This window comes from Dipteris shenzhenensis, chromosome 5 (genome assembly GCF_047967505.1).
Source record: "Dipteris shenzhenensis isolate YYH24624 ecotype China chromosome 5, Dip_SZ_1.0, whole genome shotgun sequence".
NCBI classification, from domain to species: Eukaryota; Viridiplantae; Streptophyta; class Polypodiopsida; order Gleicheniales; family Dipteridaceae; genus Dipteris; species Dipteris shenzhenensis.
Window position 1 is genome coordinate 60,780,340 of NC_141600.1, and position 25,863 is coordinate 60,806,202.

Below are 25,863 nucleotides of genomic sequence, written 5' to 3' on the forward strand. Positions count from 1 at the left end.
ATTCTCAATATTCACATGCATTTACTTGCTCACAGAGGAAAAATGATGTTGCAGTTTATGCAAGGAGATCAGCCGTGGGCTTTAATGATCCGCTCTCTCTTATTACATATTCATACTTCTGCATTTGGGCATTGGCAGCCCACTCCGTGGGATTTCATATTTGGCTCTATCCAAGGCAAGATCAGAGGCTGCCGTTTTGTTTCTCGCCTCCTTCTTGATTGGAAACATATCTTATCCCACTTGGAATGGCATGGCTGAGACTCTTTGTCGGGAAACTCCTTGAGGGCTGAGAATATTTATTGGTCTAAAGTATTCCACCCTTCTTTGGCCATTCAAGAACCAAGACGTTCTTACTTTCTCTCCTTCAAAGGCATCACTTATGTGGCAGATGTACTTCAGGATGATGGCACACTTTTATCCTTTTCCATAGCTGCCAGCAAATACGGTTTGGGAGCTCATTATCGTCCTCTCTGGCATCGGATTTCAGCAATGCTTCAACCATTTTTGCCAGTACCTCGCATGGAACTTCAAAACAGGCTTGAGGATTGGATTTTACGCTCTTCTTACTCTTCAGCCCCCGTCCCTTGAAGTTCTCACATATTACAGTGCCATCACTATATATAAAGTGCTATTACTTCCGCCTTGGATTTCTGACAGAGCAAATACTGTTTGGCATATGGATCGCCCACTAAAGTGGTGGAGCAAAAGGCTGCGTCTCCTTTGGCATTACAACGTCCCTCTTCGAAAACAGCTTTTTCTTTGGCGAGTCCTGCTTGGCATTTTTCCATCTGGCCAGCTACTTGCACATAGACATATTGCTCTGGCTGTTTGTCACAGATGCTTACACCCCACTGAATCTGTGCTACACATTTTTTGGTTCTGTCCACATACTTGCATCTTCATTGCTCTCATCCAACAGAGGCTTCGAGTGAGATTTCCTACTGCTACTTTTGGTAGGCTTTTTTGGTTGTTTGGTTTTCATCCACTGAGACAGGGTTTTGATTTGTTTTTTTAATGGGTATGCTACTGGGCACTATGGACTTTATGGATGGACAGAAATCATAGAGTCTTTGGTGATCCCCTTTTTTCATCCTTTATCTTTTTCAAACAATCTCTGCAGCAATCATTTTATGATTGTGTTCAGACTCATTTGATTGATCAGGATATGTATACAGCTTATACTGAGATCTTTAGTTGAGTAATGGTTACTTCATTGAATGTAATTATTTTACAGCAATAAAAGATTTCTTCACAAAAAAAGTGTGTATAGTGTGTGTGTGTGTGTGTGTGGTGTGTTCATTCTGATACCTTGCTGTATATATCTTTCTTATGTCCCAAACACTTAAGTGCTTTACATACAATGTACAGAGCCTCTGCAATGTCTTCAAGTGGAGGCTTTTCTGGAATTGTGTACATAAAATGCAGCCAGATATTGTTTCTTTGCAAGAACATAATCAACACTCTATGGTTGGTCATCATGATCACTTTGGCGGTTATGATATATATTATGCTGGTACCACTACCTACTCCAGTGTATGCATACTGGTTAGACATGAGCTGGAACCTCAGTTAGCATTCAATGACAGCAGTGGCAGATGGATGGTCATACAATGTAATGTCAATGGTGATATTTTTGAGTTTGCATCAGTTTATGCTTCCTAGAACTCTGCCATGAGGGCTTCATTATGGGATTCTTTATGCAGATATCCATGGAGATCCAATGCATTCATCTGTGGAGATTTTAATATTTCCCCTCTACCAAGAGATAACACCACTTCAAGATCTCATATGCTATCATTAGAAAGGCAGAAATGGGATAGCATGCTACTTTCTGTGCAGGCTGAAGATTTATGGCTACTTCTCCAAGGGTCAGTGCCTGGATATACTTTTCATCATAATGCACTTACTACACATATTGGGCAAGGCTTGACAGATGGTATTTGTTTTACCCACAACAATTTGCAGATTTTAGCCCTCATCTCTTCATAGATTTCTCATTGGGCTTGTCAGATCATGCCCCGTTGTGGATGAATTTGCAGATTGGCATGCCTCTGGATGATTTGCCACCTCTTTCTAGTAGATTGCTGCATGTTAATCAGGCTTACTTCCGACATCACTATTTCCAGCAGATGATCAGACTTGCAATTCATCCTTTGCCTTTGCATGCCCAGGAGGAGATGAATTATGCTTGGGACAGTTTTGTTTCTCGTATACAGAATGTCATTAGTGAGTATGGCACCTGGCATATGATTGAATGGAGGAATGAGGTTAAATGGGCAAAAAGGACAGCACAACAATTGACTGAACTTTCTTAATCAAGGCCTCTCTCTGATTCAGAAAATGATTCCCTTTCACATGCTCGGATTAAATTGACTACTAATGATCAGAGGAAATTGCACAAATGGCAGATTAGAGCAAGAATGAAGCCCCTCACGGATAAGGGCTGCTCATCAAAAGCCTTCTTCCAGGGCCTGCATGCTACTCGAAAGAAAAACTCATGTCCAAGAGTAAGGAAGCTAGATGGCTCTTGGACGCACTCTTTCTCTGATCTCCAAGATGAATGCCAAAATTATTTCCAGAAATTGTTCTCTGCTCCTGGTTTCCCATCAAATCAAATGACTGATGCGAGGACTGAATTCCTCCAATATGTTTCTGAAATAGTGGAAATGGATGATGCTCTTACCTTGGAGAGACCTTTTACTGATACAGAACTTGATAATGCATTGTTCCACCTCAGCAAAGACAAGTCCCCTGGCTGGGATGGCCTTACAGTGGAATTTTATATTTCTTTTTGGGATGATTTGAAAGATGTCCTCTTGCAAATGATCAATGTTGCCTGGCAAGAAAATTAGTTACCGCACTCTTGGAAGCATGGCATAGTCAAACTTGTGCCCAAAAAACATATGTGTGACCATATGTCAGATTGGAGGCCTATTACTTTGATGCCTATAGTTTACAAACTCATTGCCAAAATGATTGTGTATAGGCTTCACGGGATACTGAATGCGGGCCTTCATCCTCATCAGTATGGGTTTGTGCCGCGAAGACAAATCCATGACAATATCTCCAATGCATTGACTACATTTGAATATGCTAAGTACTCGCATCAAGATGTGCTCATATTGCAGGTAGATATTGCTAAGGCATTTGACGCTGTTCAATGGGATTTTATCTCTTAAATCATGACAAAGTTGGGCTTTGGTCCAAAGATAGCAAATGCAATTTACTGGCTTTATTCTGGCTCTACTTCTCAGTGCATTCTTGGGGGTCATCTATCTTGGTCATGGACATTGGGTAGATCAGTTAGACAGGGCTGCCCTCTTAGTGCTCTCTTCTATGCCATTGCGACCCATCCCCTCTTAATGTATCTTGATCATCTTACAAACATAGGACAGAGGATTGGTCTTAAAATCCCTGGGGCTGCATCTTTTTTGGCACAAGCATATGCTGATGATTCCTTCTTTATGCCACAGAATTCTCCCCGGGAAGTTCACATGCTTATGACCACTCTATCATTGTATGGATTGGCAGAGGGATTGCATGTTAATTTTGACAAATCTAAATTGCTTCCCCTGAAACAATGTGATTGGCATTCTATTCTCTGGCCAGGTCAGGTGGTGCATTCCAAAGATGTAGTCAGGCATTTGGGATATCCTATAGGATGGCATATCACCAAGCAGCAGCAGTTAAAATGGATCTTCCAAAGACTTCAACATAAACTGGAATACTGGAAAATTTCTACTTGGCCACTTCATGTCAGGCTCAGAATAGTACAGTCCATTGTAATGTCCTATGTCCGGTTCTTTTTGCCTTTGCTGCATTGGTCCTCCAGAGATATTTCAGCCTTTATGTCTCAAGCTATGGAGATCTTATGGAGGACAAAAACTGCTGTGAAAGCATTGAGACTGATGAAGATGGAAGTGGTGTGCTCTCTAGGATGCATGGTGGACTTAATATCCTCAATATAAGATATCATGTACTTGCAAGGAAGGCGACCATGCTCCATAACTTTTTCCGCCAACAATAGCCATGGACTTGTATGATAGCATCCATGTGTGTCAATATGAGGACTTCTGCTTATGGTCATTGGACTACTGATCATTGGGAGGTTGTCATTGGGAGATTTGTAGGGAAGATACCTGGCTGTCCTTTCTCTACTGCTCTGATACTTGACTGGAAACAAGTACTTTCTAAGGTCAAATGGGCTCCTGATAATTGCTCGGGGACAAACTCAATGAGGAAAGAAAGTATTCATTGGAGTGCCATCTTTGACATTCCACTCGCTTTACAGGAACCTGTTCGGGCATACAATCTCATGAAATTGGGAATTAGATACATACATGATGTGGTAGATAATCAGGGCTATGTCTTATCTTTTTCTCAGGCCACTGCTTCCTATGCATTGGGAATGCACCATAGGTCGATATGGAAGAAAATTGCTGATTTGTTACATCCTTTTCTACCTGTTCCCCCTGTGGCTGACACAGACAGGCTATTGGATTGGCAATTGCAACCCTCTGCTACATGCTCTCATCCTGTTCCTCTGCCTGCCTTGACCTCCATCAAAGCCTACAGGCTTCTTCAGCCTGCTCCATGGATTCAGCAATATGCTAATACTCTGTGGCATATCAGGAAGCCCCTCTCATGGTGGCAGAAGAATCTCCGGATATCATGGAAGTGTAAAATGCCTTTGAAACAAAGACTTTTTCTTTGGAGATGCATGACAAGCACATTGTCAGTGGGAGTCACACTTGCCAAATGACGCATTGCACCATCCACATGTTTAAGATGTCAGGCTCCTTCAGAGACTATCCCTCATTTGCTTTGGCACTGCCCGTGTTCTAGGAACCTCCTCGGGAGAATTTCAGATCATCTTCGACTCTGTTTCCCAAGTCACAGATTTGGGAAACATTTTTGGTTATTTGGTAGATTTATGAGGTCTTTGTCTCAATACTCACTATTTCTCTCTTGGGTGAGATATTGGGCTCTTTGGACAATCTGGAGTGAGCATAATTTGGCATACTTGGGTCGGCAGATTCACAAGTCATATGAATCTTTCCGAGCCTCATTGCGGCAATCTTTATATGATGCCTGCCATGAGGGTGATATAGATGCTTCTTGCATAGAGCTTTTCTTTTTATGTTTGTGATCTTTGGAATACTCTCCATTTTGGAGACTTCCCATCTTGTAAATTTATGAGCATATAAATACAGCACTGGATATTGCTATTTATTTTTTATTTTTTTTAAAATGTGTGTGTGTGTGTGTGTGTGATGCCTGCCATGAGGGTGATATGGATGCTTCTTGCATAGAGCTTTTCTTTTTACTTTTCTGGTCTTTGGGATACTCTCCATTTCGGAGACCTCCCATCATGTAAATTCATGAGCATATAAATATACTGCACTGGATATTACTATAAAAAAAAGTGCGTGTGAGAGGTCTTCATATTAATTTTCAAAAGTCTAAGCTGCTCCCTTTGCATTCCAAAGACTGGCATAGTCTATCATGGCCCAGGGATATCATTCCACCCACTCAGTTTGTTCGTCATCTTGGTTACCCTTTGGGATGGGAACTCACTCGCCGACAACAAACTGATTGGGTTTTGGCTAAGCTTCGGAAAAAGCTTGAGTATTGGAAACTGGCAACATGGCCTTTGCACGTTTGTCTTCGAATAGTGCAGTCCATCCTTGTGGCATATATTCAATTTTACTTGCCATTGATCATGTTCACTAAGGCAGATCTTACATCTTTCATGTCTATCTTTATGGAACTCTTCTAGCGATCCAAACATGGCAGAAAAAGTCTCAAGCTGCTTTCGATGCATCACATTTGTTCTCCCAAGATGCATGATGGATTGAACATCACGGATATTCATGTGCATATTCTTGCCCACAGGCAGAAATGTTGCTGCAATTTCTGCAAGGTGATCAGCCTTGGGCTCTTATGATTAGGACTCTGGTCACTCATATCAATATTTCTGCGTTTGGTCATTGGCAACTCGATCACTGGGATTTCTTTTTTGGCTGCACTGATGGCACTTTGCCTGGATGCCCTTTTGTCTCCCGCTTGCTTCTTGACTGGAAGCATGTTCTTTCTCATCTGGAATGGAATGGACGGCAATCTTTGCTTGGGAATTCTTTGAGAGCTGAAACCATTCATTGGTCGAAAGTCTTTCAGCCTCCCTTGGCTTTACAGGAACCTCGACGTTCCTACTTTGTCTCGTTTAAAGGCATCACCTCGGTTGCTGATGTTATAGATGATGCTCGTACTGTGCTCCCCTTTTCTCTAGCAGCCACTACATATGGATTGGGCCCTCATTATCGTCCTTTGTGGCGACAAATTACTTCTATGCTTTCGCCCTTTGTTTCGATTCCTCCTTTGGAACTCCAGGACCGATTGGAAGATTAGACTTTGACTTCTCCAGGGTCCTCTTCTCGTCCTTTGAGGCTATCTCAGATTACTGTACCTGCATTGTATAAAATCCTTTTGCCTCAACCTTGGGTTTCAGAGAGAGGTGATTTTGTTTGGCGAATGCATCGCCCAGCCAAGTGGTGGAGAAAAAGATTACAGCAACTTTGGGCCTATAAAGTACCGCTTCAGCAATAGGTTTTCTTTTGGCGAGTTCTTTTGGGAGTGTTTCCATCTGGACAGCTATTAGCTCATCGACACATTGCTCATGCACTTTGCCATAGATGTTCTACTTCTTCGGAGACTGTGTCTCACTTGCTTTGGCATTGTCCGTGCTCTCGTGAGTTTTTTGATCTGCTTCGACAGCACCTGCGAGCAAGATTCCCATCTGTTCCGTTTGGGAAGTTCTTCTGACTATTTGGGTTTCATCCATCCAGACCGGAGTTTCATCTTTTCTTCGTTTGGGTTCGCTACTGGGCACTATGGACTTTATGGACATATAGGAATTGTAAAGTCTTTGATGATCCTACTTTCTCTCTATTTGGCTTTTTTAAGCGTTCTCTGCGGCAATCTTTCTTTGATTGCTTGCAGACCCGCTGCATAGATCATGAGGTCTTCTTGGCATATACTGAAATTTTTAGTTGATGTAATTGTAGCACCCTTTTTTTGAGGTTGCTACTCATATAATATAATCAATCAAAGATTTCACCCAAAAAAAAAAAAAAAAAAAGTGTGCGCGTGAGAGAGAGAGAGAGAGAGAGAGAGAGAGATCCCTCCTCTTCTCCTCTTTCTTTGTTTTCCCCTTCTGGTTAGCCTGGTGTAACCTCCTTTCTAAACTTGCCAAAGTTTTTCTCCTGTGCAGCTCTTTTCCATCTTCTCCTTCTTTTTTCAGCTCCTTGCTTCTCCACTCCTTCAGATACAATGGCAGATTGTCCCTATGAGAAGACTTTTCAAAAGGACAGGTCCGTTCCAAATAAAAAACAAAAGTAGGTGATGGGTCAGGATGACCCCCTTTATGCCTCTGCAGAGGCTCACCTCGTTTACCAAGTAATGCATGAAGGTTTTGAGGATACCCACAAGGGTTGGAAAGATCCACTTCCCACTACAGGTATCATGGTTGAGGTGGACGAAATCTTTGATCCTGTCAAGGAATATGCCAAGCATGCCATTATTATTTTCTTTCCTGGACGTATGCCTGCTGCTCTGCGGATGTGGGCAATTGGTTTGGTGTTATGTCAAAAAAGTCCACTATGCAGCGAGAGGTTTTTTTGAGATCATCATTGGCTGATGAAGAGCACAGACAGGTTTTGCTAGAGCACTCTCCGCTCTTCTATGGCCAGTAGATGGTCCATGTCTTGCCCTGGTCTCCTACCAGGGATTATTAGGCATTGATTCGACACTGTTGCCCTGTATGGGTAGAGGTTGTGGATTTTCCTCAGTATATGGAGTCTCTATTGCCAAAAGTTGCAGCTTCTTTTGGCAAGGTGGTATGTCCATCAAGACCAAACGGTAATTCGAATCGCTTTTGCATTTTGTGCGACACAGATAATCCCACCCTGGCTTCTTATTCAGTTACTATCAATAATGTTTCCATGGGTAGCGCTTTTTACAAGCTGAAATGGGGGCTGTTTGCAGGGGGACGAGCATTTTCTGAGCGAAATCTTCCGAGCGTCCGAGCGAAGGAAAAAAAAAGCTTTCAACTATGCATAAATATGGCAAAAATCGATCAGAAGAAAACATAGTTTCACTTAGAAATATGCAAAGTATTATAGCAATGCCTATTTTATACAAAAATCTTTAGGTGAATCTGTAGGAATGGTGAGAGCATAATGGGATGGCTTTTGAAGAAACCCACATATAGAGTAGACTTCTCTATGAAAATTCCCTTATGATCCTTCTTACAACTTTTACTTAATAGGGGGTGACATTGAAAACCCTCTCTCAACCTATCTTCATGAAAGAGTTTCTTCAAAGAAAACTCATTGAAGCAAGCCATCCAAGTAGTTTCGCCAGCGAAACCCCTTTGAAGCAAGTCTCCCAAGGTAGTTTCCCTGGCGAAACTACCTTGGACAACACTTTTAAAAGTGACATAACTTTCATATCCAATGTCCAAATATAGTCATTCAACCACTCAAATTGATCGGAACACCCCATTTGAGCACATCTACGAAGTTATATTTTGGAAAATCTTTCATATATAGTATTAAATATTACATGTATTTTATGAGAGTGATATATAAGCCCAAGTTAATACTTATTTATAGTAATTTAAACTTCTTTAGAAACATGTCCATAAATATGCTATAAAAACACTAAAAAGATATTGCCATATCATATAAATGTGTTAATAAGTAATTATATATGCATAGTATTATTACATTGAGAGTGATTATGAGGAATGTTTCTTAAAGGAATCAACACTTTTTTAAGGTAATAACAGGGGTACAAAGGGATGTCTCTAAATAAGAAAATTATGTTGTGTAAAAATGAATGAGTGACTAGTCTGTATATTTTTATGATAAAGGGATCTAGTTCTAGTGAAAATAAAAGCGTAAAAACCATGTTTCCTAAAGAAAAACATTTTTAAAAATCTCTTGAAAAACACGCTCGGATAAACCTGCTCATAGGTTTTTGCTCGTAAAATTGACGCATCCCTGTTTGCAGGAGCTTGCTTTGAATGCAAGCAGTTTGGGCATATGGCTTCACATTGCCCTTCTCGAGCTCCCAAACTACCAGTGCAAGTGGAAACAGTCCCGCCTCCAAGTAAGAATTCAAATGCCTCTTTTGTGATGAAAAACAAGGGGTCAAACAATTTTTTGCAGTCCAGGATAAAGGCAAAGCCCCGGCTGCCTCGAATGCTCCTGCTCCTCTTTCTATGCCTTCTGCATCTCAGCCTCAAGTGAAGGGCAAAAATTTGGATGAAGCATAGCAAACTCCTCGAAAAGTTCTCTCTCCTAGGAGACCTTTACCATCCAGGACTTGGAATAGTGCATACACACAGGGCAAAACCCCCGCTGAAAATTCTGGAATTGGTTTGACTTAGGTAGCAATCACTGCGAATCGTACTCTCTTTCCAGAAACGGAAGTTGCTGCTCTCTTGTCTTCTCCTCAAGCTGATTCTTCTTCTCAAGGCAGAGGACCCGATCTTGAGATGGAGATACAAACATAGTCAGTTTGTTTTGTTTGCTGTACATACTTGTCCTATATCTGTAAATATGCTTGACCACATCAAATGCGTTACACTCAATGTACAGGGTTTGTGTGATCGTAGAAAGTGGAAACTTGTGTGGATGTATATCAGACAATTGCAGCCAGACATAGAGGCTTTGTAGGAACATAATCAGCACATGTATGGTCAAACAGGACATTTTGCTGGTTATTATATTTTCTATGCTGGAGAGCACTCTTTCTCTGGAGTGGCTTTTTTGGTGAGGCATGATCTTCAGCCCGTTGTGGCTCTCAATGATCACCATGGTAGATGGATTATCATGCAATGCCTGGTTGGATGCGTCAATTTTACGAGCAAAAACCTATGAGCAAGTTTATCTGAGCATGTTTTTCAAGAGATTTAAAAAAAAGGTCTTTCTTTAGGAAACATGGTTTTTACACTTTTATTTTCACTAGAACTAGATCTCTTTATCATAAAAATATACAGACTAGTCACTCATTTATTGTTACACAACATAATTTTCTTATTTATAGACATCCCTTTGTACCCCTATTATTACCTTAAAAATGTGTTGAAAAATAATTCCTTTAAGAAACATCCCTCATAATCACTCTCAATGTAGTAATACTATACATATATAATTACTTATTAACACATTTATATCATATGGCAATATCTTTCTAGTGTTTTTATAGCATAAATAACAAGATATTTATGGACATGTTTCTAAAGAAGTTTAAATTACTATAAGTAAGTATTAACTTGGTCTTATATATCACTCTCATAAAATATATGTAATATTTAATACTAAATATGCAAACTCCATAGATGTGCTCAAATGGGGTGTTCCGATCAATTTGAGTGGTTGAATGACTATATTTTGACATTGGATGTGAAAGTTATGTCAATTTTAAAAGTGCTGTCCAAGGTAGTTTTGCCAGCGAAACTACCTTGGAAGACCTACTTCAAAGGGGTTTCGCTGGCGAAACTACCTGGATGGCTTGCTTCAATGAGTTTTCTTTAAAGAAACCCTTTCATGAAGATAGGTTGAGAAAGGTTTTTCAATGTCACCCCCTATTAAGTAAAAGTTATAAGAAGGATCATAAGGGAATTTTCATAGAGAAGCCTACTCTACATGTGGGTTTCTTCAAAAGCCATCCCCTTATGTTCTCACCATTCCTAAAGATTCACGTAAAGATTCTTGTATAAAATAGACATTGCTATAATACTTTGCATATTTCTAAGTGAAACTATGTTTTCTTCTGATCCATTTTGGCCATATTTTTGCATAGTTGGAAGCTTTTTTTTTTCCTTCGCTCGGACACTCAGAAGATTTCGCTCGGAAAATGATTGTCCCCTGCCTAGTTCAAGGAGAAATATTTGAATTTGCATCGGTTTATGCCCCTCAATCTTCCAATGGTCGAGCGTTGATTTGGGATGCCATGCATAATTATCCGTGGAGACACTATGCATTCATCATCTGTGGTGATCTTTACAATGCTCCGCAACCGGGAGATAATACTTCGGGCCACACTCATATGTTGGCTTTTGAACAGCAGGCATGGTCTAATTTTTTGGTTCAGCTGCATTTGGTGGATCTCTAGAAGGAATTACAGCCCACACTCCCAGGCTATACCTTTCAACACAATGCTCAATCTTCCTATCAGGCATGCCTGGACAGATGGTATTAGGTTGATCCGCAACATTGTGATGTCTTTACTTGTCAACTTTGGGTTGATCATGCCTTCACGTATTCTAATCATGCACCACTTTGGTTGAGGCTCTCCATGCATGACTTTCCTGATGACAGATTGCCTTGCAGAAGGCTTTTTTTGGTAAATAACAGTTATCTCGAACATGCTAATTCTAAAGCTATGGTTTTTGATGCCATTCAGCCTCTCTCTTCTCAGATGTTTTTTGATCTGGACTATGCATGGCAGGCTTTTGTTGCTTGAATGCAAGATGTGATTCGTGATGATGGTAAATCATTTATGCAAGCCACACGGGAGACTGTCATGCATGCTAAACTCACTTCCTAGAGTCTGACTAAGCTTAGTCACCTTCGGTCTCTGTCTTCTAATGAAAGCATGCACTTATGTCAAGCCAAATTCTATCTTCAATCAAATGATCGAAGAAAGCTTGCTAAATGGGAAACCCGATCTCGACAAAGGGCTCTTTTGGATAAAGGCTACTCTTCGAAGCAATTTTTCAAAAGTTTGCATTACAAACGACAGGCTGCAAATATTTGTCAGAGGTCCGGATCCCTCATGGTTCTTGGTCTTCATCTCGCTCTAAACTTGCTGATTTTTGTATGCAGCACTTCTCCTCCCATATTGGGCATGTGGACTTTCCTTCTCCTGAGATTTTGTCTGCACGTCAGCTTCTTTTACAGCATGTCCATCCAATTCTTTCTCAAGCTCAGGCTTTGGAGCTGGAACTTCCCTTCACTGAAAGGCAATTATTAGATGTAGTCAAATCCTGTGGTAGATGGAAATCTCCAGGATGGGATGGCCTCGCTGTTGAATTCTTTCTCGCTTTCCAGGATAGCCTCAAATCCCTTCTGCTGCAAATGGCTAATTTAGCTTGGGAAAATCAGCAAATGCCCTTGTCATGGAAAAAGGGACTAGTAAAGGTCCTTCCTAAGAAGCAGATTTCTGATTCTATCACTGATTGGAGACCAATCATGCTCATGCCATTCATTTACAAGATCATAGCCAAAATGCTTGTTGACCGTATCAAAGGCTATCTGCATGATGGGCTGCATCCTTCTCAATATGGCTTTGTTCATCGTAGGCATATCATGGACAATATTGCCAATGCTTATGTTGGGATTGAATATGCCAAGTACATGTAACCGGATGTTTTGCTCTTACAGATTGACATTGCCAAAGCTTTTGACACAGTTCAATGGGAGTTCATCTCGCAAACAATGAGAGCCTTGGGCTTTGGAATAAAAAATGCAGCAGGTTATTTATTGGCTCTACAAGGACATCAATGCTGCTTGTATTCTTTTTGGAGACATCTCTGAAGAATGGACTCTTCATAGTTTGGTTCGTCAAGGCTGTCCCCTTAGTGCCTTACTGTATGCTATTGCTACTCATCCTATGCTACAATACATTGATCATCTAGTGGCTACAGATTCTCTCCATGGTTTGGAACTAGATGAAAATTGCAGCATGGTTGCTCAGGCCTATGTTGATGATTCTTTCTTTACTCCAAGGAATACTCCGCCTGATCTTTCTACTTTGATGCAAGCCCTTTCAGTTTATGGTTTGTCAGCTGGCCTTCATGTTAACTTTCAAAAGTCTAAGCTGCTCCCTTTGCATCTTAAAGACTGGCACAGTCTCTTATGGCCAGGGGAGATAGCCCCACCCACTCAGTCAATTCGACACCTTGGTTATCCTTTGGGCTGGGGACTTACTCGTCAACAGCAAATTGATTGGGTTACGATAAAGCTCCGGAAAAAGCTTGAATATTGGAAATTAGCAACCTGGCCTTTACATGTTCGCCTCCGAATAGTGCAGTCCATACTTGTGGTGTACATTCAATTTTATTTGCCTTTGATCATGTTCACCAAGGTAGATCTTGATTCCTTTATGTCTGTCATTATGGAGATCTTTTGGCGTTCCAAACATGGCAAAAAAAGTCTCAGACTGCTTTCGGTGCATCGAATTTATTCCCCTAAGATGCATGGAGGTTTGAATATCACTAATATCCAGGTGCACATCCTTGCTCACAGGGGGAAAATGTTGCTGCAATTTTTGAAAGGTGATCAGTCCTGGGCTCTCATGATTCAATCTCTCATCACACATATCAGTACTCCTACTTTTGGTCATTGGCAAACCACTCAGTGGGATTTCTTGTTTGGGTGCATTGATGGCACTTTGCATGGCTGCCCTACGGTCTCCAACTTGCTTCTCGACTGGAAGTATATTCTATCTCACCTGGAATGGCATGGTCGACAGTTTTTTAGGGTAATTCTTTGCGGGTTGAAAGCATTCACTAGTCCAAAGTTTTTTAGCCTCCGCTTGCTTTACAGGAACCTCGCCATCCTTACTTTATTTCTTTTAAAGGGATTAATACTGTTGCTGATGTTATTCATGATGATGGCTGTATTTCTCTGGCAGCCACACAGTATGGTTTGGGTTCTCATTATCGTACTTTATGGCAACAAATCACTTGTATGCTTTTGCCTTTGCTTCCGATTCCCCCTTTGGAACTCCAGGATCGATTAGAGGATTGAACATTGACTTCACTTGGGTTCTCCTCTCGTCCTTTGAGGCTATCTCAGATTACTATGCCTGCATTATACAAAATCCCTTTGCCTCAACTGTAACCGAATTTTACTATCCTAGTCTCTGATGCAGATCACGGGAGTAGCACCTTGATCTTCCTCCCAGCCAATTCTGCCAAAGCTTTCCAGCAAGAGAGAGAGAGCTATCTAGAAATCACGTAGATCCTCATTCATTTTCTCTCACTAACCTTGACAGACCCCAAATCCCTAGATAAATCTAGATGCCACATGTCATCCATATAGGGCCTTCCTAATGCAACATTTCACCCCTCTCTTGGGATGCATTTAATTCCTTGCCCCTAGGCACAATCTTTGCACTAGGCCCTTGGTCTCAGATCTATCTAGTCTGGTGCTATCAGCCCTCACCTAGGACCTTGACATTAATCCCTCCCGATCATTTACATAAAGCGCAAACACATATATTACAAAGATAGATCCTATAAGGGAAATGTCGACTGATTCTTCCGAGGTCATGCTACCTCGGCTAGAGCGTAACATTCCTTCCCTCTTCAGACATCAGCGTCCTCGATGATAAAGTCTGGGAACACTCTCCGCAACTGATATACGGATTCCCAGGTAGCTTCGGATAGAGGCTGACCATGCCATGCAACCAACACCGTGGGTATCTTCCGATTTCGTATTTGCATTGTTCCTCGGTCCAGGATTCTTGTTGGTTTGCGCCTTGCAATATCCTCTATCTCCTGAAACAAAACCACACCTTCGATTAGTGAGTCACCAGTATGTAAAAATTTCTTTAAACGTGAAACATGAAAAACCGGGTGCACCTTACACCCCTGTGGCAATTCTAATTTATAGGCTACACTGCCTATTCTCTTTAGAATTAACCACGGCCCACAGTATCGAGGTGATAATTTAGCACACTCTCCTGAAGTCAACGACTTCGAGTGCGAAGGAATTCTGAGAAAAACTTTTTCTCCCTCTTCAAATACTCTTATAGACCGATTTTCATCCGCATACACTTTGGCTCTATCCATAGCCTGACGGATATTAGCTCTCGCAAGTGCTAGCATCTCCCGCATCTGAACTACAAAGTTCGCGGCACTAGGCACTTTCTGAGGTACTCCAACTATAGTCGGATTGGCTGGTCTATAACCATAGTTCAGCTCAAACGGACTGAACCCAGTAGATGAATGCTTTCGATCATTGTAGGCAAACTCCAACAATGGCAACCACTTGTCCCATGTATGTTGCCTCAATGACACATATGCTCTCAGCATATCCTCTAAAGTCTGGTTGACTCTCTCCGTCTGACCATCCGTCTCAGGATGATCCCCACTACTCATTCCCAACTCAGTCCTTAGTGTCTCAAATACCGCTGTCCAAAAGTGACCGGTAAACCTGACATCTCTGTCTGACACTATGGATCTAGGCAATCCATGCAGACGAAATATATGTCTAATTACAAATCCGCTACTTGCGGGGTACTAATAGACTCTCTAGTCGGAATGAAGTGAGCCATCTTGGTTAGACGATCAACCACCACAAGGATAGAATTATACCCTCCTTGTGTTGCAGGTAGCCCTACAATAAAATCCATGGAAATGCTCTCCCACTTACTTAGTGGTATTTCCAAGGGCTGTAAAAGTCCCGGTGGCTTCACCCGCTCGGCCTTACTTACCCGACACGAGAAACACCGTGTCACATATTCATGAATATGCTTTTTCATCTTTGGCCAAAAGAAATCTCGCTTCACGAGATCATATGTCTTCTCGACCCCTGGATGTCCCGCACATGGGCTATCATGGCACTGTCGAATGACTCTCTGCCTGAGATCATTCTGACTAGGTACTACTACCTTGCCATTTCTTTTCAGCATACCATCCCTTATGGTATATCTTGCATAAGTTTGACCTTTTCTGGATGCCAGGTCATCCTTTTCACTTTCCCCGGGTTTTAACACATGAGCTTTAGGCCACAAGCTCTGGACAAACTCGTCCACTTTTTGAGTTTCTCTTATCTCGGTCATTAGAGCACTCTCTAATACCGTGAAACTCAGGTTGTGCATAATGCGAGACAACGCATCAGCTACCTTATTGTCTTTTCCTCTTCGGTACCGAATCGTTAAATTAAACTCCTGCATGAGCTCTGCCCACCTAGCTTGGCGGCCCCTCAAGTCAGGCTGTTTACAGAAATGTTTCAGAGTATCGTGATCCACATCCACATAAAACTCTGAACCATACAGATAATGCCTCCATGTTTTCAAAGCATGGATAACAGCATACAACTCCAATTCATGAGTTGGCCAATTCCTTTGAGAGGGAGAAAGCTTCTTGCTTTCGAAGGCTACTGGCCTTCCCTCTTGAAGGAGGACTGCTCCTACCGCAATGCCACTTGCATCGGTTTCTAGGAACAACGGTTTCTGGGGATCAACTATTTTTAACACCGGTCCTGTGACCACAGCTTGTTTTATGGTGTTAAAACTTTCCTGTTGATTCTGTCCCCAAACAAAAGGTACTTTATCTGAGGTCAGATCAGTCAATGGCGATACTATTCCGGAATATCCTTTGATATGCCTTCTATAAAACTGGACAAATCCCAAGAATGATCGCAACGCGGTCAGACTCTGAGGGATTGGCCAAGTCAGTATCGCAGCCACTTTCTTCGGATCCATTTCTACCCCCTGTGGAGTAATTATGAACCCTAGATACTCAAGCCTAACCATACACAGTATAGTTTTCTTTTTATTCACATAAAGACTGGCTTTCCTCAAAGTACTGAACACTATCCTTAAGTGTTCACGATGTTCAGTAAGACTTTTACTGAATATCAAAATGTCGTCAATAAAATGTACTACGAACTTTCCGATATACGGTCGTAGTAAGTCGTTCATAAGCATGACGAAGGTCGCTGGAGCATTGGTAAGTCCGAAGGGCATTACCAAAAACTCATAATGACCAAACCTGCTCCTGAAAGCGGTTTTATGCACATCCTCGGCTCTAATCCGGATCTGATGATAGCCGCACTTAAGATCTATCTTGCTGAAAATCACGGCTCCATGTAATGCATCTAGCAAATCATCAATCCGAGCCATCGGATACCTGTGCTTAACAGTGATATTATTTAATGCTCTGTAATCTATACAGAGGCGAAACGTATCATCCTTTTTCTTCTTTAATATCACTGGTGAAGCAAAAGGTGAGAAACTTGGTTGAATCTGCCCCAACTTGAGGTATTCTTCCAGTTGCCTACGCACCTCCGCTTCTTCAGTAAAGCTCATTCTATAGGGAGGTCTATTTACAGGTTCTGCCCCCGAGATCAGCTCAATCTTATGCTGAACTTTCCGTTCTGGAGGTAACCCATAAGGTAGTTCATCCCTAAAACATTCAGAGAACTCCTCTGTTATAAGATTAGCCAGCTTGGCCATCTCATCACTTTGCATAACATCAGTGCTAGCCGAAGACTCATCCACCGACTCTACCGATGCTGTGCAAAGGTATAAAGACTCTACTTGAGCCTTTCTGATTTCCATCACGGAAACCAACGGTCCCTGAGGTATATTTCTTTCACCTCGCAAGACATAAAGCACATCATTCATCTTGAATTGATATACGTGCTTTTTCCAATCAATGGCTGGATTCTTCCTAGAATGCCACGCCATTCCTAGAGCTATATCCGCATGAGCAAGCTTGGTTATTTCAAAATCAAGCTTCTCAGCATAGTCCTGAATCCGAAGCTCCAACTGGGTAACCCTTTGGTCCCATACTTCAGTTGAACTTCCATCGGCCATCCTGACTGTATACGCGTAGTCAGATGGACTTGTCTTTAATTTCAGCCTCTTCACGAGCTTGGAGTTAATCACATTGTGAGTTGACGCTGAGTCAAACAACACAATGACATCATGACTGGCCACTTGCCCTTCCATTTTGATTAACTCCGTATCATTGAAGGCTGTATACCCCGTTGTTGCGGGCTTAGATAGGATGTTATCAGGTGCACTCGTCACTAACTTAGTAACAGACACACAGAACAAACAAGGTACTAACCTCTGAGAAGATCCCGCTAGCTGAATCTGCATCTCTTCCGCTCTGGGACTTCCCTGCATCTCCACGTCGCACTCTGAGATCACCATCTCAGCCATCCGACGATCTTTATTACGTGGATAATCTCTCCACTGATGAGGTTGAAGGCAACCAAAGCATAAGCCTTCTCTCCTCGCTTTTTCCCTTTGTTCTGGGTTCAAGGGAGACTTAGACCAAGCCCGGGCTGCCATTGGAGTTACTTTCCTCTTCACTCCAATGGTGGTACTTGGTTTAGGAGTTTCAGCCGGTCTCGCCTGCTTGGCTTGACCACTCGGCTGCGAACCACTCCCTCTACTAGCCCACTTCTTCTTAAACCCAGATTTCTTTGGATACCCATACTGGGTTCCAACCTGTGCAAACCCACTTGGCTTGCTGCCCTTGGCATCCTCGTAGTTCAGGGCTATAGCTATTGCATCATCTAGCGTGTTCGCGTACTTAGCCCGAACTTCCATTTTTATTCGATCATTCAATCCAAATATGAAATCTTTCACTTGGATTGATTGAGGCAGGGGTTCATCAACCTTCATTACACTCTCTCGAAACTTATCAGTGTATTCTGCCACTGATAAATTTCTCTGACGAAGGTTCCTATATTGATCCCAAGCTCGGGATGCTTCGTCAGGAGGTAAGAAGTGTTTCCTGAACTCTCTTTTAAACCCCTCCCAGGTAGTGGATGCTATGCCATCTTTTTGTTGTTTAATCCACCACCGATCCGCTGCCTCACTGAACATGTGGGTGGCCTCGCGGATCTTTTTGATGTCATTTCTGATCTCACAAATGGCGAACGCCTCGTCCCATTTGTGTAGCCAGGTCTCAATGACATCGGAGCTACGGTCGTTCATCCGACCAGAATACTTTTCCGGTCTGTAATTTGCAATATTTGGCACTTTAGCCTTCCTAGGCTCGACCGTATGAACGCTAGACTCCGGTTCCATTGGAGCCTTTCCCTTCTCCTCTCGAGAAGGTCTGGCAGACATACTCTGTAGTACTCTCCTAAGTTCGGACTGCCCTGCATTGGCTTGTAACTGCTGTGCTAACAACTGTTGCAAGGCATCTTCCAGCAATGCAATCCTGCCAGATAACGTATGAGCTACTGGGCGCGATCCCTGCTCGGTCGGCCGGACTCCTGATCCACCAGGGTCCCTCCTGGAAGCCCCTTCTTCTGCTTCCATTTAATTCAATAGGTGTTTTGTTTTGGTTTTTTTTTTTTTTTAAATATTAAAAACACCGCTAGAAAACTGTATTTACAAGCTGACACAATTCAGCGTCCAATAGTCTGACACAATTCCCTATACTAGGGAATTCCTGCAATCCCCCCTGCGCACTGACTGGGCATCAGATACATGCATAACCCAATAGCGCTTTTCCCCTATACTAGGGAAGCTACTGCATTTTACTCTGACTGAAGCCCACAGGCATATCTTCAAGCATACTCTGTCCTTGCTACAGCATTAAAGCCTCACACAGGCTGATTATTCACGAGGTCCTATCTACAAAAAATATAGCCTCACCAGACTCAATCAAGGAGGGAAAAAAAAACAACACGAAACTAATGGAGGTTGAAGAGAGCTTCCTGGTCATCCACGAACAGCCACACCCCCTTTTTGTTCCATGCAGTTCGAGTCTCCAATTCCTGCAGCCTCCACGCTCTGTCTGCTTGCGAATAAAAAGCCTTCTCTGGTGTCGCATATCCTTCAGATTGGGCTGTCCACGCCAACCTACGAACTGTCGACGTATATATCGCCCAGCCCACGGACCATCTGCGTCGAATCACTGCAGCACGTCAAAACCTTCCACGTGAGCGCCACCACTCACGGACCTCGTCGGCAGTCTTCTAGTCGTCACCCTCAGGTGATTCGCTACCAGCGCTCCCGCTACGCTCTTCCAAACCACCAATCCGTGCATCGACAGTTCTGACCACTCCCCCGGACTACGTGCACACAGGTCCTTCACGAGCTCACGCGACCCTTCAGGTGAATCCCTGCCCACGCGACGGCCAACACTAATCCTTGGGCAATTATCGAACATCCCGCTTGTGAGCTCTTACATGCGCCATCAACCCGTCACTGCTCGTCGACCAGCCAGCCTTCTCTATCCTAGGACTTTCCGCTGACCAGCGTCAATTCATTCTCTCCTTCCCAACCTTGGGCTCTGATACCAAAATGTAACCGAATTTTACTATCCTAGTCTCTGATGCAGATCACGGGAGTAGCACCTTGATCTTCCTCCCAGCCAATTCTGCCAAAGCTTCCCAGCAAGAGAGAGAGAGCTATCTAGAAATCACGTAGATCCTCATTCATTTTCTCTCACTAACCTTGACAGACCCCAAATCCCTAGATAGATCTAGATGCCACATGTCATCCATATAGGGCCTTCCTAATGCAACATTTCACCCCTCTCTTGGGATGCATTTAATTCCTTGCCCCTAGGCACAATCTTTGCACTAGGCCCTTGGTCTCAGATCTATCTAGTCTGGTGCTATCAGCCCTCACCTAGGACCTTGACATTAATCCCTCCCGATCATTTACATAAAGCGCAAACACATATATTACAAAGATAGATCCTATAAGGGAAATGTCGACTGATTCTTCCGAGGTCATGCTACCTCGGCTAGAGCGTAACATCAACCCTAAGTTTAGAAAGGGGTAATTCTCTTTGGCAAATGCATAGGCCAGCTAAGTGGTGGTGGAGGAAAAGATTACGACAACTTTGGGCATACAAGGTTCCACTTCGGCAACATGTTTTTTTATGGCGAGTGCTTCTGGAATTTTTCCATCTGGACAGTTGCTGGCCCGTAGGCACATTGCTCCTGCTTTATGTCATCGGTGTCTGATTTCTCAGGAGACTATGCCTCATTTATTATGGCATTGCCCGTCTTCTCGGCAATTTCTGGATTCTCTTCGACAGAGGCTACGAGCGAGATTCCCGATTGTTCTCTTTGGGAAATTTTTCTGGCTCTTTGGTTTTCATCCACAGCCACCAGAGTTTCATCTTTTCTTTGTTTGGGTTCGCTATTGGGCACTTTGGACTTTATGGATAGATCGCAATCGTAAAGTCTTTAGTGATCCCAATTTTTCTTTGTTTGCTTTCTTTAAGCGTTCTCTGCAACAATCTTTCTTTGATTGCTTGCAGACTCGTTAGATAGATCAGGATGTGTATTTGACTTATACTGTGATCTTCAATTGATGTATTTTCTAGCGCCTCTTTTCTGAGGTGACTGTTCTTGTAATATAATCAATCAAAGCTTTCACTATTAAAAAAAGTGTGTGTGTGTGTGATGGGATATGATGCAGCCTGTGCCCTCTACTCTGGATCTTGATTTGGGATTTGCCCATCCACCGATGCGCATCAGACTGTTTTTTGCCTCTTTCCTACAGCATCTTATCGGTACCGGCAGGTTGGTCATTTTGCTCGTTCTTGAGGCTTTTCTTGTAAAACTTTTCCTTGTACTTATTGGTGGGTTTTAACCTCTTTTGGGGTTTTTAAAAAAAAAGTGTGTGTGTGTGTGTGTGTAAGAGAGAGAGAGAGAGAATTTGAAAAAGTGTGCTGTAATCGGTGTGTTGTTTATCTCGAAGTTCTTCATACGGTTACAATTATGCCTAGGCCTACTTAAAGTACCTTTGCTTCCGAGTTCAGCCAGTCAATGGGATTTGATTAAATAAAAGAAAACAAAAGTTTGATTAACTTCCTAAATAGAATATTTAAAAGTTAGAAAACCATGCCATACAATTTCAAAAGAGACATGGATTCTATGAGGAGATAGACATTTTGCACAATATAAACAACCAACCTGATAAAGAGGATATGTAAATTCTATGCCCCCAAAGTGCTTCTTATAGTTTGGCTCACCTTGTCTGAGAACCTGGAAATGATAAGTGCAAAAATGATCTCTCTCTCTCTCTCTCTCTCTCTCTCTCTCTCTTTGTGTGTGTGTCTCTCTCTCTCTATGTGTGTCTCTCTCTCATCATGTAAAGTATTGCCTCATTAACCATCTCTTAGGATGTAGTAGACTAGTGGACATGCTCTAGACTAGTTTGTACTCTAAATTCTTACTTGAGTAATACAAGGTCGTTTTGACACATTTTGCAAGGCTTCATCCAACTAGAGGAAAGAGGCGAGGGTATTGTAGGACGATCTATTTTGTATTCCTAAGATGATACAAAGAACTACTTGCAAGAGATCAAATTAGTTGATACATCCAAACATGAAAATTGATAAGAGAAACACTCAGCTATTTGTGTCATGTGACTTAGAGATATCTTTTTATTGTTTGTACCATCTTTCATATAGAAACTGCATTTTGTACCATCCCCTTGATGACCAATGAATCAAAGCACTCTCATATTTGAAGAGAGATTGGGTTGCAGCCCTTGAATATACTCCTATGACTCTCAACCATCACCTTTGCTACAAAGAATAAGAGCGTCCAAAGAGATACAATTTGTATCCTTTGAGTGATCCTATCTTTGCCAATGCATACCATTGAGGAAATATTGGGTTCGCAATAAGAGACGAGAAAAATACCATTGAGTCTTAAGATCCGCATGTGTGATACCTTTGTGAGATATCCCTCAACTTTTTACACCAAGTGTGATTCATAGTATACCAAATGCATGCCAACACAAACAATCCCATGCATGCAGCCTTTGTGAAGAGTCCCTTATCTTTTTACACCAACATCAACATGTGTCATATTTCAAGTACAAGTTAACGAAGTTTCCCTAGTTTGTAAGCAAGGTTTCCAATTCATTAAGCTTGTGTGTTTGAGCTTACTTTTCATTGAGCTCATGTGTTTAAACTTGCATGTTTGAACTTCTGTGTTGTTAAACTTACTTTTCATATGTCTACCCATTAAAGGCATAAATCTACGTTTATCCAATAAGTGGATTCATCTAGGCAACAGCCATATAATCCATGAAAGGCATGTATAGGTTGCTAATCTAGCAAATCATCATAAAGCTTATCTCACTATGTGTGCAAGAATATTCAAATTGGAGCATGGGTCTTTCCATAGAAAATACTCGCACACATTTGGCTTGGTGCCATATGCTTCTCCTTGCTCCAAGCAGGGGAACATCCATCACTTCAAGCAGCCATGTTGCTTGCTCCTCTAAGCTCCAAGTCAACTCAACAACGGAAGGGAAAAAAAGAAATTATGCAGGCCAATCAAGCTCTCATACTAGTGTAAGAACAGAGTGGACTAATTTTGAGAAGGGGGGTCATTTAGCACAAAAAACAGGAAAAGGAGGGTAGCATAACCTACAGCGGCAAGAAAGTGCGAGGTAGAGATCTGCAAAATTGAGGAAAAGTATGATGATGCTGATGCCTTTGTCAACATCAGCGGGAAGCTTAATGCGACCCATGGGATGAAAAACAACATTACAAAGATATCATTTGACCAAAATGAGAGTAGACCAAGTGATTGCTGCTCAGAGTTCCCTAACATTGCTCAAGGTGTTGTTTTCTAACTTCCATGACCGGACCATATAGTTGCCCATAGCATTAGTATGGCCTTACAAATAGAGGATGTGGACATGACAGCAAAACCTGTCCTATATTTGGGAGTATGCTGCACATTTCATATAGGCCCGTTGCTCAATTTCTAGAATTGGCACATTGCAGAGTCTATAGACATAGTTACTCCTCCCATGGTATCATGGATCCAAATATGCAGGGCATCTACCTTGACTACCTGCACTTAGTCACACATAGTCTTGTGAATAAAATATGTAAGTCCACCTTCCCTCCCTCTTCCTTGTGCTTTTCTTTAAACCATTTATACCTCACTCACCATTCAAGGGTATCTTGAATGCATCATGTTACCATGTTTCAGCCTGAAAAAAGAAATCTATGTTTCCTACAACCAATTAAAGGCCTGTCCCCCCTTCCTCTATGGGTACCATGGCACTTCCTAAACCTATGTGAGCTCTGTGGTGAAAAGCCACCATGGCGCCTAGAGAATGCAGGGGGGTAATTGGGATGTCGGGCCATAAGCCTAGTCTCAAGCCCATTCAGAGCCTCTAAGTGCATACAGTTAACCAGCAGAGATAACTGGACTAAAAGAACCTAACCAAATTGTAAGCAGCCCTTTAGGGAAAAAAAGGAGCTTGAGTTGCTTACTGCCTAATAACATAGACCTAAAAAGGACAGGTCTGAGAAGACAATGCCAATCAAAAATTTGAGGTTTATGCGATAAGTAGACAGCAAGTTATTGGCACAAAGGGAGGGAGAACTGACAAAGCAGGCTCTAGATGCAATATATCTCTTGTTGAGGATTTTTCAAGCTGAACAAAAAAGACTGATCACTGTGTAGATTACTTAATCCTGTCACCTCCTTTGTGTGAGGGCTGACAAATCTCAAGCCACGATTGCAACGATGGCCGCATAGGAACGTGCCAACTTACCCCATGCGGGTATTGCAGAGTTTGTTGAGGGAGTAGGATCTAGAGATGAAGATGCCTCACAGCATTGTTAGCACAACTAGCAGAAGCAAGGAAGGACCCGCTGTTTTGCAGGTTAGAGAACCTTAGTGGTGAGAAAGAGCAAGAGAAGACTCAAGAAGGTAGGAAAGAGATAAGCAGGAAAATATCTCGAAGTTGAACCCCTTCTACTTCCTCAGATGATGCATCCAGGAACAGTAAAAAGTCCCACCATGAGGGCAAGAAAAAGATGATCATGAAGAAAAGTCTAGTTCCAAGAAGAGGCATCATCATAGATCTTCATGTTCTTCTTCCTCCTCTTCCAGTTCTACCTCTTCATCTTCATCTACTTCATCTGGGTCACCTGTGCCCAAGGCTAAAAAGAAAGGGGTGATGAAGCACAAGCGAGCTGCAGCAAAGGCCTCTAAGCCTAAAGACTTCATAGAAGGTGGTGAATCTGTGAAAATTTTCACCTTTAATGGCCAATACGGTCGCATAGAAAAGGCTATGCAGTTTATCAATCAATTCGATGCTGCCTTTGGTACAAAAAAGTTTTCTAAGTCTTCCAAATTGCGCATGGTCAGCTTACATTATTTGACACGGACAGCCAGTGCACAGTGGAGTGCCCAAACTACAGATGGCTCCACCAAAGAAATGGAAGGGCTTCAAGAAAGCCTTCTATAAAAGGTTTATGCGTAAGCAATTCAGCAACCACGTCCTCCTTGGTTGGGAGAGCTTGCATATGGATGCAGGGGATACAGTGGAGGTCTATAATCAGAAGATTTGGGATGCCTATTTGCAGGTTGCTCCTTTTAAAAAGATCTCCAGGAAAACCCACTCAGGAAGTATAGGGCTGGTCTAAATTCGAAGATACAGGCTGTGGTTAATACCCAGCATATAAATGCATATAGGATATAATGCACTCAGCCTCTGTAGCCAGTCTCATGCACATGCAAGACCATGCCGCCGTGCCATCTTTCCAGGCAGGGACTACTGAAAGAAAGAAACATGACTTTTCCAAGTCAGAAAAGAAAGAGTTCCTCAAGGCTGAGAATAAAGGACTTTAGCCTCTAGAAGCCGAGGAGCACTCAGATGCGAAGAGCTTATAAGGGAAAGTCCCAGTTTACCCGTGAGCAAATTGTTGTTTTTTGCAAAGAGGGGAAGTGCTTCCAATGTGGAAATAAGGGGTGTGTGAATGCCCAGTGCCCTGAAAGGCCTTCCTCCTCAAGGGAGCAGAAGAAGCCACAAGGACCACTGAGGCCAGTGGCGCGAGGAGTCTTGGATGCTTTGGGACAAGTTAGTGACCCTGAAGCGAGGGAGTTATGCCTTGCTTGGGGAAAGATTAGAGACTCTCAAGCACTCATATTGTTTGACCAAAGGGAAACATATAATTTTATATCAAAGGACTTCGCTCTCAGATTGGGTATCAGAATGACGAGCTCGGCACGGCCCTAGATACTGATCAAATGTTTCACACGGACCTGTGCATGTTACTCCCTTGATTGGGAAACTTCATGTGCATGTACAGAGTTA

The 25,863-nt window shown here is 42.4% G+C and overlaps 1 protein-coding gene across 3 annotated transcripts in view; it reads right to left on the bottom strand.

Moving 5' to 3' along the window:
- Nucleotides 1-25,863, bottom strand: part of LOC147902272 (uncharacterized) — a 269,182-nt gene that overhangs the window by 21,419 nt on the left and 221,900 nt on the right. For all 3 annotated transcript variants that reach the window (XM_087374747.1, XM_087374745.1, XM_087374746.1), the window contains one exon: nt 21,702-21,773. In XM_087374747.1, coding sequence (XP_087230873.1) covers nt 21,702-21,773 — 72 coding nt within the window. The remainder of the gene's footprint in view (nt 1-21,701; nt 21,774-25,863) is intronic.